Source organism: Equus przewalskii, chromosome 14 (assembly GCF_037783145.1).
Source record: "Equus przewalskii isolate Varuska chromosome 14, EquPr2, whole genome shotgun sequence".
Lineage (NCBI taxonomy): Eukaryota > Metazoa > Chordata > Mammalia > Perissodactyla > Equidae > Equus > Equus przewalskii.
In genome coordinates, this window is record NC_091844.1 from 54252053 (window position 1) to 54265841 (window position 13789).

Below are 13789 nucleotides of genomic sequence, written 5' to 3' on the forward strand. Positions count from 1 at the left end.
GTTGCCATTTCTTTTCACAGGGTGGTCTTTTTCCCCCTCCATTATTACACAAATAAAACATGAATATATTCTAAATTACTAAAGATTCAAGGAATACAATAGTGTACAGAGCAAAATATGAAATTGTCATTTTGTCCACCCCTCAGAGGAGACTTGTCACTTGGCCATGCTTCTAGTTCTCTCTCTCTCCATTTGTATCCATGTGTTTTTTTACATAGACACCTGTTATTTTGATTATTTTGTATTCTCTGTGTTTCATACCCTACATTGTATTCTCTGGCTTTCTGTTTTAGTTAATATGAAATAACTTCACAGGAAAAGATAAGTGCTTGCTTTTTCTCCTTTTAATTACGTGTTTTAAAGTGCTGGTGTCCTTGGAGCCTCCAAAGCTGATGATTGATTTTTTTGTTTTTAAACTTTATATTTGTCTTTTAATTTGTTGCAATCATTATTCTCTTTGTTGCTCAGATTGTCCCATCTTTGGCAATGAGAACTCCTTCACATTGGCTCCTGTATCATTTGACACACCTGTTGGTCTTTGATAGTTCCTGTTTCCAGGCAAAACAGGACAATCCAGGCTTATGTGGCAGAATTCCTGTCCCAGACCTAGAGTGCGTTAGAGACCATAGTCAGGTGATTGACAAATGGGGAATTTGGAAATTGCCCCATCTTATCAGTAATAGGTAAAAACTTATCAGCTCTGTAATTAAAACCCTGAACTAGTTCATCTTAGTTTAATACCATAGAGACTGTGTGTGAAGTGCCAACTGTTGGTCCATATTGGTCACATAGCCATAAAATGTAGCCCCACATCTGTGTCTGTTCTTGTAAAATTCACTAATAGTGTCAAAGTTTTTTGGCTTTATAGGTTAAGGTTAAGAGTTCTCAGAGGTCATTTAGTAGTCAGTCTTGTTCTTTAAAGAGTCTCAGGAGGGGCCTGCCCCGTGGCCAAGTGGTTAAGTTTGTGCTCTCTGCTTTGGAGGCCCAGGGTTTCACCAGTTCGGATCCTGGGTGTGGACCTAGCACCGCTCATCAGGCCATGCTGAGGAGGCATCCCACACAGCAGAACTAGAAGGACCTACAACTAGAAGATACAGCTATGTACTAGGGGACTTTGGGGAGAAGAAGAAGGGGAAAAAAAAAAGTGTCCCAGGAAAGGGATGGGATTATTGAGGCAGCGTGTCCATTCTCTGGGCACAGCCCAGGTTTGTGGCTATTTGATTCTTCAAATAATAATATGATTGTTGTTATGTTGGTAGAAGGAATGTTAAGTCCCAGAGGGATATTATGAAAGAAAGCCATGGCCTTTCTGTGCCTCTCTGAGATTTTACACACAGCTGCAGATTTTGGCACACTGACTAGTTTGATTGCCTCAAATTTTTGTTATGTATTTTGTGCTCCAGGTACATTTCCAAGAAATTTTTTCCCTTAAAAAAAAATATACACACATACACAAATACATATAAATCACTGAGTTGTTTCATGCTGTATACACTAATTCTCACCTGTATTTTGAAACAGTTTCTTGTTATAAGTTGCTAGTCCATTTGAATCTTTGTAATATCCTGTCCCCCACCCAAAGTAGCTTTTCATATACTTTGTGCCTTTTTTAGAAGAAGAAAATTGTTTTTCCAGAGTTTTTTCACTCTGAAGGCACGGAGTTGTTCATCACCCACCTTCTCCTCAGTGCTTAGAATGGTTGTGCGAGCTTTAAAGTTAATCTCTGGAAAGAGCACCTTACCAGTGCTGTTCCCGGCGCTGAGAACTTTGCCCAGCTGTGTCTTCCACAGTGTGCGGTACCCTTTGGCAGGAAACAGAAGTGTCCCACCTTTCCCCTTCTATAGAATTAAAGATTCCGGGGCTTGGTTTTTGTTTCTGATTTGTTTAATCAAATTAATTTTATCCATTCACATGCTTGAAAAATTATTCTTGAGTTTTACATTACATGAGAACATTTTAATGAAAAGCATAATTAGCTCATGAAACTCTTGTTTTGAAATTTGATTGTAAATGTAAGGGTTAGGCTGATTTTATTATCAAAGTATTTATAAAATCACTCTGAACTTTAGGTTAATTTCTACTGTTTGGGCCACCTTTTGGTATATTCTGTGTTAGAGTTTAGGCTACCATCTATGTATGACCTAGGAAATTTTCCTACTTAATGACCTTTTCTTTATTGCAGCTTTCCGATGGAGTGTGAATGTGTTTTGGTTTTGTTCTTTGAGTTTTTTACTTCCAGGAGTCATTAGTTAGCAAAAAACTTAGCTTTTCAATTTTAAGGTGGAGAAATCTAGGAAAATCCCATTTGTTTTAGTATTTTGGTATTTTTGAGAAATAGGTGTACTCTTGTTTTCTGGAACATTTTTGCTCTGAAACAAACCCCCTTCTTAGAACTGACCATACACAATCAAGATATTCCTTATTCATATTTGCAAAGTTTAAAAAAGAACACATTTAAAGCCATGTGTCTTTGTGCTTAATAGCTGTATTAAACTTAATTAGTATCATGACATTTTTCATATTTTACTCTGTTTTTTCACAAGCAGAAGTTTATTAAATTAAGTGACTTAACTTTTCTCTTTTCAAAACCCATTAGAATGTTTAAAAATAAAATCTTAATTCTTAAGTTTTTGCTGTTTGTGAAGACTAGGTTACCACATGGAAGGAACTAGATTTTTCAATATGAAGGAATCTGCCTATTTCCTTCCACTAAACCTGCTGTTGCTCTGTAATGCTTACGTAGTCTTATGGCGTTATCCTGTTGAGGTAAGTCTCTCACACACCGTCATAGAAATTCTTCAAGTCAACAGAAGAGACAGAATTTTCCCTATTCAACTAAGTGAGAAAGGTTTGTTGATTTGTCACTGTTGAAGAAAAGCATACATTTGCACACTTTGAGTCATTGTAGATCTTCCACCCTGTATTATACCATTTGCATATATCCATCGTCTTTCCAAAAAGGTGAACTTTTTGTCAACATGATTTTCAAAGTGTTTAATAAAGTGTGGGGTGTTTTGTTTTTTAATAATTAAGGAATTTCTATAGTTTAAAATTAAAAAGGTACAAAAAGATACACAGAGAGAAGTCTTCTCCCCTTTGGTTCGCAGTCACCGTGTTCTTTTCCCTGCAGGCAGGATTTGGAGTAGTGCTTCCGTCAATATCAAATAAGAAAATGTTCTAAATAGTTTAATGAATTCTGCTTAGGATGTTCATTAATTTCTGATTAACCACATTTTACAGAAATAAATGGTGACTGGCAAAGAGCTGATGCCGTTTGGAATAAAATGCAAGAAGAAAATATTATTCCTCGTGGGAAGACATTAAGATTATTAGCAGAAATCCTTAGAAACAGTAATCAGGAGGTTCCGTTTGATGTACCTGAGGTAATTTGTTTTTAAGTGTATGGATAAAAGATCTTGTTGTCGGTGTTAACTTCAGGTCATGGATTAGCCCAGTTTTATACTGAAAAGATCACTGTATTTAACAGTTTTTGTTTAACTGAGTTAATTTTGTTTTTAAGTTGTGGGATGAGGATGAAAAACATTCTCTGGATTCTTCACCCTTACCTGAGGAGAGTAATCTCCAGAAAGATCTTCTGAATGCCTGCCAATGGAAGAAAAACAAAGGTAAATATGTACATTGGGGTCTTCTTTCTTATAGCAACCTGGGATCCAAGCCCAATGATTAAGTGTTCTAGGCTAGAGATGGAACTTAAATTGTATATGTTAATTACTTACTTTCATTCTTTACATTAACAAAGACATTTTGGGGCAATTGGAAAAGTTTAAGTATTAACTTAGTAGTAGGTAAAATTAAGAAATTACTCTCACTTTTATTAGATATGTAATAGTATTATGAGTTATAGGAAAATACCCTTAAATTTTGAGATGTATAATGAAGTATTGAGAGATGAAAAATAAATCAAGATTTTTGTAATTTATTTTAAAATACCTAAGCCATAAAGAGCAAAGATAAATCTGGCAAAATGTTAATATTAATTATTAGAAGGGGTTCATTATACTATTCTTTATATTTTTCTGTATGTTTGAAATTTTTCGTAATAAAATTGAAAAGGTATGCTTTTTCTCAAAAGTTATGCTTTGAAAATAGCATGATCACCTACCTCTCTTACGACTACTTGAAAATTTTTATCACTACCTTGAACCCTCTGATATGAGTTTTGCCTATTGCACTCTAGTTATTTTCATTTAGACTTCATTGTTCTCTCCCCAAATCATATATTACCATTGTTTCCCTTATGTTTGTTAATTTTCCTCCATCGTTTTTCTGTGGATTTTCAAGTGTGCTTTACGATAATTTAAACATTATGCAGCAGGGTTTTTTTTTCATTTTAGTATTGACAATTTTGTGTTCTGTTTAGTAGAAAGGAATCAATTTAGAAATTTATAGAACCTCTTAATTTCTTGACTTAACTAGAAATTTTCTGACACTGACAAAGTGTGTGAAGTAAGGATAAGGTAAGCTCATAGACTTTCTCAATCATGCAGAGTAACTTTTTATTATTTTTGAGTCATTTCCCTTTGCTGCATATTCAGTATATATTCTTGTCTTTCACCATGTATCTGTTAAATCTAAATATAAAGTTAATTATTATTATCAATACTGCTTAAATATTCTAGTGGAATTTGATTTGACTGAAGTGAATATAAGGGTAGTGTATAGTTTGTATTTAAAGATTCTGGAACTCCTCCATATATTGCCTTTTTTTGGTTCATTTTTGTTTTTGCTGAGGAAGATTCACCTTGAGCTAACCTCTGTGCCAATCGTCCTCTCGTTTTTGGTATGTGGGCTGCCAGCACAGCATGGCTGCCAGCGGAGCGGTGTAGGTCCACACCCAGGAACTGAATCTAGGCTGCTAAAGCAGAGTGTGCTAAACTTAACCATGAGGGCACTGGGGCTGGCCTATGTATTGCTTTTTGTTTTAGTTTTTTTTATTTAAGTAAAAAACATTTAACCAGTTAACTAAATATAATGCAATGTTAATTATAAATGTAGAGATTCTAGTTTTTATATATAATTTACATTTATCTAATTAGTTTCATCCTGTTAATTCTTCAGAGTTGTTGGTTACTTTTATGTATATCTCAGGATTTGAATGCTTAGTAAAATATGAATACTTTGAAAATTGAATGGGTTGCATTAGCACTTTTTCAAATTTCTGATAGTTCAGTATACTCAAAAGGATATTGTAGCTTTCATACCAGAAACAAACCTGTGGTGAATGATTATGGTACATTACAATGTTAGCGTGTTTTTTTTTCCCCACTAATGGAGAATAATAAACACAGCCATACCAATTTCATGTGAAGACTGCAATTTTAGAAAACAGCTAGTAAGATTTTTCTAGATTATTTGTTGACCATAAATATTCAAATTGTGCTTCCTATATATTTTCATTCAGCAAATTAGTGAACTATCATATGTGCTTGTTGGGAAATAGACAATAATTACATTACTTCTTAGCTCACTTAAAAGGAAAATGTATTGGCCCAGCGGCTGAGTGGTTAAAGTTCCACATGCTGTGCTTTGGCAGCTGGGGTTTGCTGGTTCAGATCCTGGGTGTGGACCTACTCTGCGCATCAGCCATGCTGTGGAGGCATCTCACATACACAATAGAGGAAGATTGGCACAGATGTTAGCTCAGGGCTAATCTTTCTCACCCAAAAAAAAGGGAAAATATATTGCACTTGTATTGAATGCTAGATTCTATCTGTTCTCCTTAGTTAAGATGCAGATATTAATGTCATACTTTTTCTCTTGTTTTCTCTGAATTTAGCTTAAAAGGATAACTTAAGTTTCTGATGTTGTTATTGCAGTTTAATTGGAAGGCTAATGCAAACTCCCCCAGCTTTTAAATACAAGCGTAATTTCTGCCTGTTTAGAAACCTCTAATGTAGCTCAGAATGTTCTTCTGAGCATTAATGTCATGTTCATTCCTAGTGGCAGTTCTGTATTTCCTTACGTTGAGCTTTATATCCATAGAAGGTCATCCATGAAAGTTCACTTATGCCCCATCTTCATTGTGATTTGTTTACACACACCAGAGAGTGGATCATAGTTTGAGTTGGATGTTTATAGCCAGGCAATTTTATTTCAGAAAAGTAAGTGACTGAAAAGTGCACTTACTTCTCTTTTGGTAACATCTTTTCATTCACTGACAGTTATTGTGAACAAGTGAAATAAAACTGTTAATCAGTCAAACAAATGTTGCCTAGTTTACTTGTTAGATATCTGTATATTTGAAAATTGTATGTTTTTGTATAAGTCCTGTCGAAGCCAAATAATTTGATCTCCTAATTTTAGAATTATAGGCTATATTTACTTTAATGCTATTGTGTTGAAATGTTAACCATTGTAACCACCCACTTATAGATTAAAGATTGCTTGAAAATGAATCTTTTGCTCCCCTCAATCTAAATTATACCTCTGGTTTATTTGGACTTTAACACACATTTTGCAATTTATTTTGAAACTGATATTATCTTGTAATGAACAAATTCTCGTTTTTATTGGCATGAAAATAATTTATTGACAATAGTTTTAAAAGGAAGCTCTTTCAGGGACTGTCCATTTGGATTAAGTAATAGTTTCCAAAATTGACACTTTGTTTTTTAGAGACTAGAAGAGTGACAGCATCTGCTTGCTATGCCAGTTTGGATGTCTCTGTAGAGTGGTATAGTGGGTGTATGTTAAAAGAAACAGAAATATGTAGGTGTGGGGCTTTGTTTTAGGGTTTTTTCCCTCCTTTTTGCCATTTCAGAATAATGTCATCTCATTTTTTGTTGTTTTCTCTTTTTCATAGATGCGTATAATATTTTCCTGAAAGCACAAAATCGAAATGTTGTGTTTAACGGTGAAACTTACAACAGTCTTATAAAATTACTATTGACGAAGGATAATTTTACACAAGCAATGCAAGTGAAAGATTTGTAAGTAGTAGTCCTTTTATTAAACCTATCACTTAAAAAAAATTGGGTATCATTAGGATTTTTCTAATGATATGTTGTATAGCAGTTGCTTAATTATCCTCAACTACCCACAACACTCGTAGGAAATGGTTTTCTAATTTTATGGGATTTTTTAAACTATAAAAAATACAACTTTTACTGGCCCTGCACAGTACAGTACATTTTATTTACCTTTTATAACCTCACAGCTTATTTATGATGTCCATATACAGAAAAGTAATTTTTTTATTATATCCTGTTTCTTGTTCAGCAGCTAGATCCATGTACCTTTTGTGGTGAGAGCAGCGTTGAACTTAGACAAGCGTTTGAATTTTACTTGAAAGCTCTGTGACTTTGGGAAAATTATGTCCCATCTCTGAGCCTTAGTGTTTCTTCTATATGATGAGGGGATAATAAAACTTAGGTTACAGATTGCTTCTGGGTGTTGAAGTAGATAAGATGAAGTGGAGAAAATGTAGACACTCCACACATTTTAATACCTTTTCTCTTTCCCCTTCTGTTGTGTTTTTTGTTTGATTTTGTTTTTTTTTCAATCTGTTTGGTGGTGATGGTAGTGGTTTTGTCTCTCTGGCTAGTTCCCTAGAGTAAAATACTTTGTTAATCAGAACAAGAATAAAGTTTTCTTACCTGGTGTGTTAGTTAACTGACTCTGTTGTCTTATGCCCAAGGAGGTATGTTGAAAAGTTGAGTTATTAATAAGGAAGATCCCAGAAAGGCGTAGATCAAGGTCACCTGCAATGGAATGTAGACCTACCCTGTTGATGAGTCAGTGGGTTTATTTTCAATGGCAGAGGTCATCCTTTTTCTAATATATTGTGAGTTCTGAAATAATCTCTCTTGGCTAATTTTTGGTCTTGAGAATTTTTTAGTCACAGCACTTTTGGAATATTAGAATCCTGAATACAAAATGGATGCTTACCGTTCTTGCAGTTCGCTGGAAAATCTGGTGTTAATACTAGTGTTAGGTTACAGTTATGCACTGTAGGGCCATATTTACTGTTTGTGTTTCAGTGCATTTTGAAAAATGTGTACTTATCTGTGGAAATATCCATACACATACACATACAGCATGTATGTGGAGATTTTTGTATATATATCTCTCTCTATGGTCTTGATTCATCATTTGTATGTCTTGATAAAGGACAGTCACACTAACACTTTCAAGTTCAGATTTTTAATGTGTTCTGTGTCTCATTCGTACGTTTATTCAGTTGCTAATTAAATTTACCTACCCCTAGATTACTCAATACACCCTCAATTAGTGACTTGGAACGTTTGACATTGAACAGTATCCTGTCATCTGTAACCAGTGAAGTCGTCAAGGGGGTGTGGATTTTTTCCTAAAATTACTTCTCTCAAAAAATTATCATCTAAACTCTCCATCCCAACACTATCCATAATAAGCAAAGAAGTTCTGAAGCACTGGTGAGTTTTGGAGGAAAGAGGCATAAAAAAGAGGGGAGCGTTTTGTGTTGAGAATTGGGTATAATTAAGTAAGAGGATAGAAGCAAAGAAGGAAAACTTTTTAAAAAACTTTTAATCCTGAGGTTGGTGACAAAGGCCTCTGAAATATTTCCCAAGGGTACACATTGTAATTTTTTCGTTTTAATTGGGCTTGTTCTGGAATGGTGAGCCTTACATTCTGGTAGCCTAAAAAGAGTCCCCACAGCCCACTCCCAAGCTTCTGGTTTCGGTTGATTTGGTGCGAGGCCCAAGAATCTGCATTTCACTAAACACCCCAGGTGATCGAAGAATCACGTATCTTAAACATTTTGAACATAAACCATTAATAGTGAATTGTCCTAATGTGTCACATGTAAATATATTGTAAAACATAGAAATTCTTCAGAGGATAAGATTTAAAAAGAGGTTTAAATGTTTTCTTGTCTCGCTCTGGAGCCTTCATGCATACCTTTCGTTGAAGAACACTGATCTGGAGTAGTTTTTCAAACTACAGTTTGTAATCAGTTAGTGGGTCATGGAATCTCTTCAGTGGACTGGAACCAATATTTTTGTTCTTAATGAAATAGAATAGAAAATATCAAAGCACTTCATGTAGTAAAGATACTGTTTTGTGAAAGTTTTATTTCAGTTGTACGTGCATGTGTATATCTGTGCACTGGTATGTAGTGTAAAACATCATTTCTTACTATGTCTGACTGTGTGAAAGCTGCTGACTTATAAGTTGGTTATAGGCACAGCCCTTCTGTTTCCCCGTACGTCTACAACTTGTAAAATGTAGGTTTATCTTCTTGCCTTCCCACCCTGTCAAGATCTTCATGAAGCCTTTCTGTACTCTTGAGGGCACTTTCATCTTAGCTGTGTTATCCTTCCAGGAGTATTTTGTAGCTGCCCTCCCCGTGTAGCTCTTGGGCCCAAGAGAATCCTAGATGCAAAGCCTTAGAATGCCAGAGGCAGCTGACCTGGGATTGGATGTGCATCCTTTCCCTTGAACCAAAAAAATGTTATATCTAACTATGAAGAATTGTATCTTGGGTTAGATCTATGGTGAGTACTTTCGAAAATAACTCTGGATGGGGAATTCAGAGGTGAAAGTTGGAGTTCAGTTTTCCAACTAATTATGTTACTGGAGGAATGTCACGTAACGACTCTGGATTCATTTCCTAGTTCATTGCCAACGTTAGACTAGGTGATCTCTTCCTCTTCCAGCTCTCTATGAATGATCAGAGTATAAAAAGAATTGTTCCTTTTTTTTATAGGCATCTTTATTGTAATATGGTGTGACCAAATGAACCACTGTAGCAAGTGACAGTACCCCCTAGTATTATTCTAGCACTGTTACTCTAGTCCATAAATAGCAGTCTCTTGTTATAATTACCTACATGATGTCACTAGTCCAATCTTAAGAGCAGTAGGTTTCCCGATGAACTAAAAAATGCAGTCTTTGTTTTTGCTGTACCTGTGCTGTCTCTAATGTGTTGTAGATTCACTTGACCTCTACTGAGATTTCTTCAGTTTTATTAACAAAGTCATTTAACCTTCCCAACAAGAAATATAACATCAGAAGTAACACTAACAGCTGCCTTTAAACATTTTTAAAGAAACCAACTTTCTTTAATTTTTAGCTGGAGTTGCACCATTTCCTAACGTTTCAAAATAAAAATTTAAGTACAATGAATTCTTTCAAGGGAAGGGAACTGCTTATTCAAAGAGCAGTAAGGGATATAAATTATTTTAAATCTCTGATAACACTACACTATTAGTGAATTTGAGAATCATGTAACAATAACTCGGCTTTATCTTTTGAGAATAGCACTTCATTTTCTCTTGTCCTTACTAGCTTCCTGTTTCATTCCATCTAGAAATAGTTCTAAATCAATCTGATGGTTTTTACTGGATTGGCCAGTTTTTGTTATTCAAAGTAAGATAAATTATAATCACCGACTAATGTCCTATGTGCATGTTATGTAAGTACAATCCATAGACCAGTCATTGCTCTGAAATCTCTAATGTGAAATTTCTCCTGTAATACTGTCATCTTTGGTTAAGACAGATTAAGTTTTGCAGTTGATTGTAAGTTAAAAGATTAATACCCCTTTAGCTCTGTAATTTTTTCCTTTATTTTGGCAGTTCAGAAAGTGAAAAGAAAATGTCTAGAATTCTGTGTTATACAATCCAGTAGCCACTAGCCACATATACCTGTTTAAATTAATTAATAAATTAAAATTAAAGATAATTAAGATTTCCGTTCCTTCGTCACAGTATCCGTATAGTTACATGTGGCTTTGTGACTGTTCTGTTGGACAACATGGGTAAAGAATATTTCCATCATCACAGGAAGTTTGATTTGACAGCTCTGGACTAGATCTTTTCCAAAAGGACAGATCAAAAGTGTGGGTCAGGAGTAAACTTCTTTTCTGGTATTGTACAAATGAGTCCATTGCTAACATCTCTACCGGTAACTTTTGTAGTTTTTCTCCTTTTACCAATTTGAAATATAGTTTGGTCGTTATCGGTCCATTGGTTTGTATGTAAAATACATGTTTTCAGTACATAATAGATCTGGGGAGAGGTTTTTTCTGCTATTTATGCCCACTTTCATATTTGTATTGAATAGGCAGTTTCTTGAGATAGGAAGGGATTGAAAGAAGATATTCTGTATTTTGATGTCTTTGAAAGGTTTCTAAGTCTAAACACTGTCAATTAAAAGTTTTCTTACTTCGTGGTTTTAATGAATTTTAGGTAATATTTTAAAGTAAATATGATATAATACCTGTAATGTTGGCATAAGAAGTGAGCTTATTTTTAATAGTGTTTACTATTTAATCATGCTAAAGACTGAGAAAGTAAATCCTTTATTTTATGCAGTTTATAGTCTTATGCACGAGTTGTTGACTTAAGAGCTTTGACAGATGGGACAAAGGAAAAAAGTCAAACTGAGCAATGGGTGCTTTGGTGGGATTAAGAGGATCGGTCAGGGGGTAAGAAAATCCCACACCGGGGACGGCAGGGCTGAACCTCAGGCTGGAAGTGGCCGAGAACATGGGCGCGTCACGGTGTCTTTGGAGGATTTTCTTGGGATTGACGAGAATAATTTAGCGGTGACCCTGCTTTCCTCTCAATCTGCTCAGCTTAGATGTTCATGTCAGCAGGCGAGGCTGGCAACAAGATCATCGCTGAGCTTGATAAGGCAAATGGCAGCAATTGCTTTTGCTCCTTTTGACCTTTGGAGATTTCCTAATCGGGAGATGAACCTGGCGGTATTAGGATGCTGAAATTTCATCCCAGGAGATGTGCAAACAATGTAGCAAACAGAAATCATCTCTGGCTAGGGCGTTTTTTGTTTGTTTGTTTTTGTTTTAAATCCTGTAGGTTTTAATGATAAATAAAGCAATTTTTTGCTCTTGAGTTTTAAAAAGTTGGGGGGTGGAGTTTGTTTCAAATTTAAGGCTAAGACAAGATTGTTGTGTGAAGTTTTTAATTTTATCCTAACAATGGTTTTCATTCTGTAGTATGTTCACCTTTAAAAACTGTATGTATCCAGATGACAGAAACTTGAAAATTAATCAACCAAATGATATGGTGTTAGTTAGTAATATGCATTAGTTTATAGTTAAAATATACAGTGCTGAAAATAAATGTTCATTTTTGTTGCTGAAAGAATAGTTTTACATTTTATAATTATGGTGAATGCAGAAAAAAGAGGAAAAAGTATCCAGCTTAGGATACAGCAGAACAATGCAGGGCATGCAGTTATTTTAGTCATCTAATATGTCAGCATTCAAGAATCTGAACCGATTGTTTAAAAAAAATCTTGTACTTTGTTTCTTTTGTTGCTCATTTCCAACTTTGTCATCTGTCAGAATGCAAAAAAAAATTATCCTTCTATAACCATTGACAGGATAACACAAAAGCTGTCTCCAGGTCGATATTTTGCAGCAATATTTTTAACATACGAACAGTAGTTTTTATAATTTCACCTTGGTGCTCAACCATTTATTATCGTATCAGAAGCATGTCAGTAATTCCTTTCTAAATGTCTGCTTCTTTTAGCGCTGAGACCCACATCAAGGGCTTCACACTGAACGATGCTGCCAGCAGCCTCCTCATCATAACGCAAGTTAGGCGGGATTATTTGAAAGGTATGTCACAATGCTTGACCTTTACGTCACATTAATGCCTCTGCAGATTTTTCTTGTAACGCCCTTCGAATACTTGGATAAAGGAGTCCATTTAGCAAATTACCTGCTTATCAAGAGCCTTTTGTGGTAGCTGAGAGACGTAAATTACTGTACATGCATTTATAATACAGCTTGAATATGAATGTACTTGTCATTTGACCACTTAGTCCAGTTTCCATTCCATTTAACACAAGATGGGTTTTCTTAAGATGAATCACAGCTCTTCAGACATGCAAAATTTGTGTTCCAGAACGAGAGAAAGTACAGGCTTTCAAGTGCGTTAAAATTCACAGCACACGTCATTTTGCTTTGGAAATTAACATACTTTAGAGCATCTGAAACAATTCCCAGCAGTTGTTTCTTGCATATTGTATTGGTTGTGTGTGAGATAGCAAATGAGTTAAATTGAGTGTTAAATGTGTGGGATTGTGCACCAAATGATTATAATATTGATTTTTAAAACTTAATCTAATACTTTTTTAATAGTTCATAATACCAACAGCAGTAAAATATGGTGTTTGTTTGGAGTTTGGAGTTTTTAAATTAATCTTAAGAGGATAACACCAGAAAGATGTGGAGATGGCTTTGGGGAGGGTTGGGATGGGGGCTGTTTGTTTGGTAGTGGCTGTTCATGGGTTTGCAGAGGGATGGACTTGGATGTGGGGGTCTGTAAAGGAGCTCCCAAGGGGAGAAATGATGAATCATTTAAATTTAGGTAAGCGTCATTTCATGCTTAGTTTTACATTCGAATTAGTCAATTCAGTAACACTACAGTTTTGCCAGGACAACAAAACCCACTTAGGAAATCTTTAAGAAAGATTAAAAAAGCTCTAAGTGTTAAATATGTTACCTTGTTTCTTCCTCAGTCTATAATAATGGTGTTATTCCTCACTTGCATGTTGATAAAACAATTTCACGTCCCTAAGAGAGAGTTTCTAATTGTGCAGCCGTAATGTTGCCTGTAACACCTAAATGTGCTGGTCTTTAGATGTCTTCCTAATTGATTAGACTGAGCATGTACGTGAGGATTTCTCCCTGTGCAAAATTTCTACCTCAGCATTCCACAGGAAGGGCCAGACAATCTAGACAGTCTTTTTGGACAACCTTAAGTCATAATTGAGTGATGTAGGGCTGGTTATTAAAACTTTAAAAGCTTTC

At 35.2% G+C, this 13789-nt stretch overlaps 1 protein-coding gene across 1 annotated transcript in view; it reads left to right on the forward strand.

Annotated features, from left to right (window-relative positions):
* Positions 1–13789, forward strand: part of LRPPRC (leucine rich pentatricopeptide repeat containing) — a 107951-nt gene that overhangs the window by 78890 nt on the left and 15272 nt on the right. Inside the window, exons 28-31 of the mRNA XM_008515200.2 lie at positions 3241–3383; positions 3521–3626; positions 6824–6950; positions 12504–12592. Coding sequence (XP_008513422.1) covers positions 3241–3383; positions 3521–3626; positions 6824–6950; positions 12504–12592 — 465 coding nt within the window. The remainder of the gene's footprint in view (positions 1–3240; positions 3384–3520; positions 3627–6823; positions 6951–12503; positions 12593–13789) is intronic.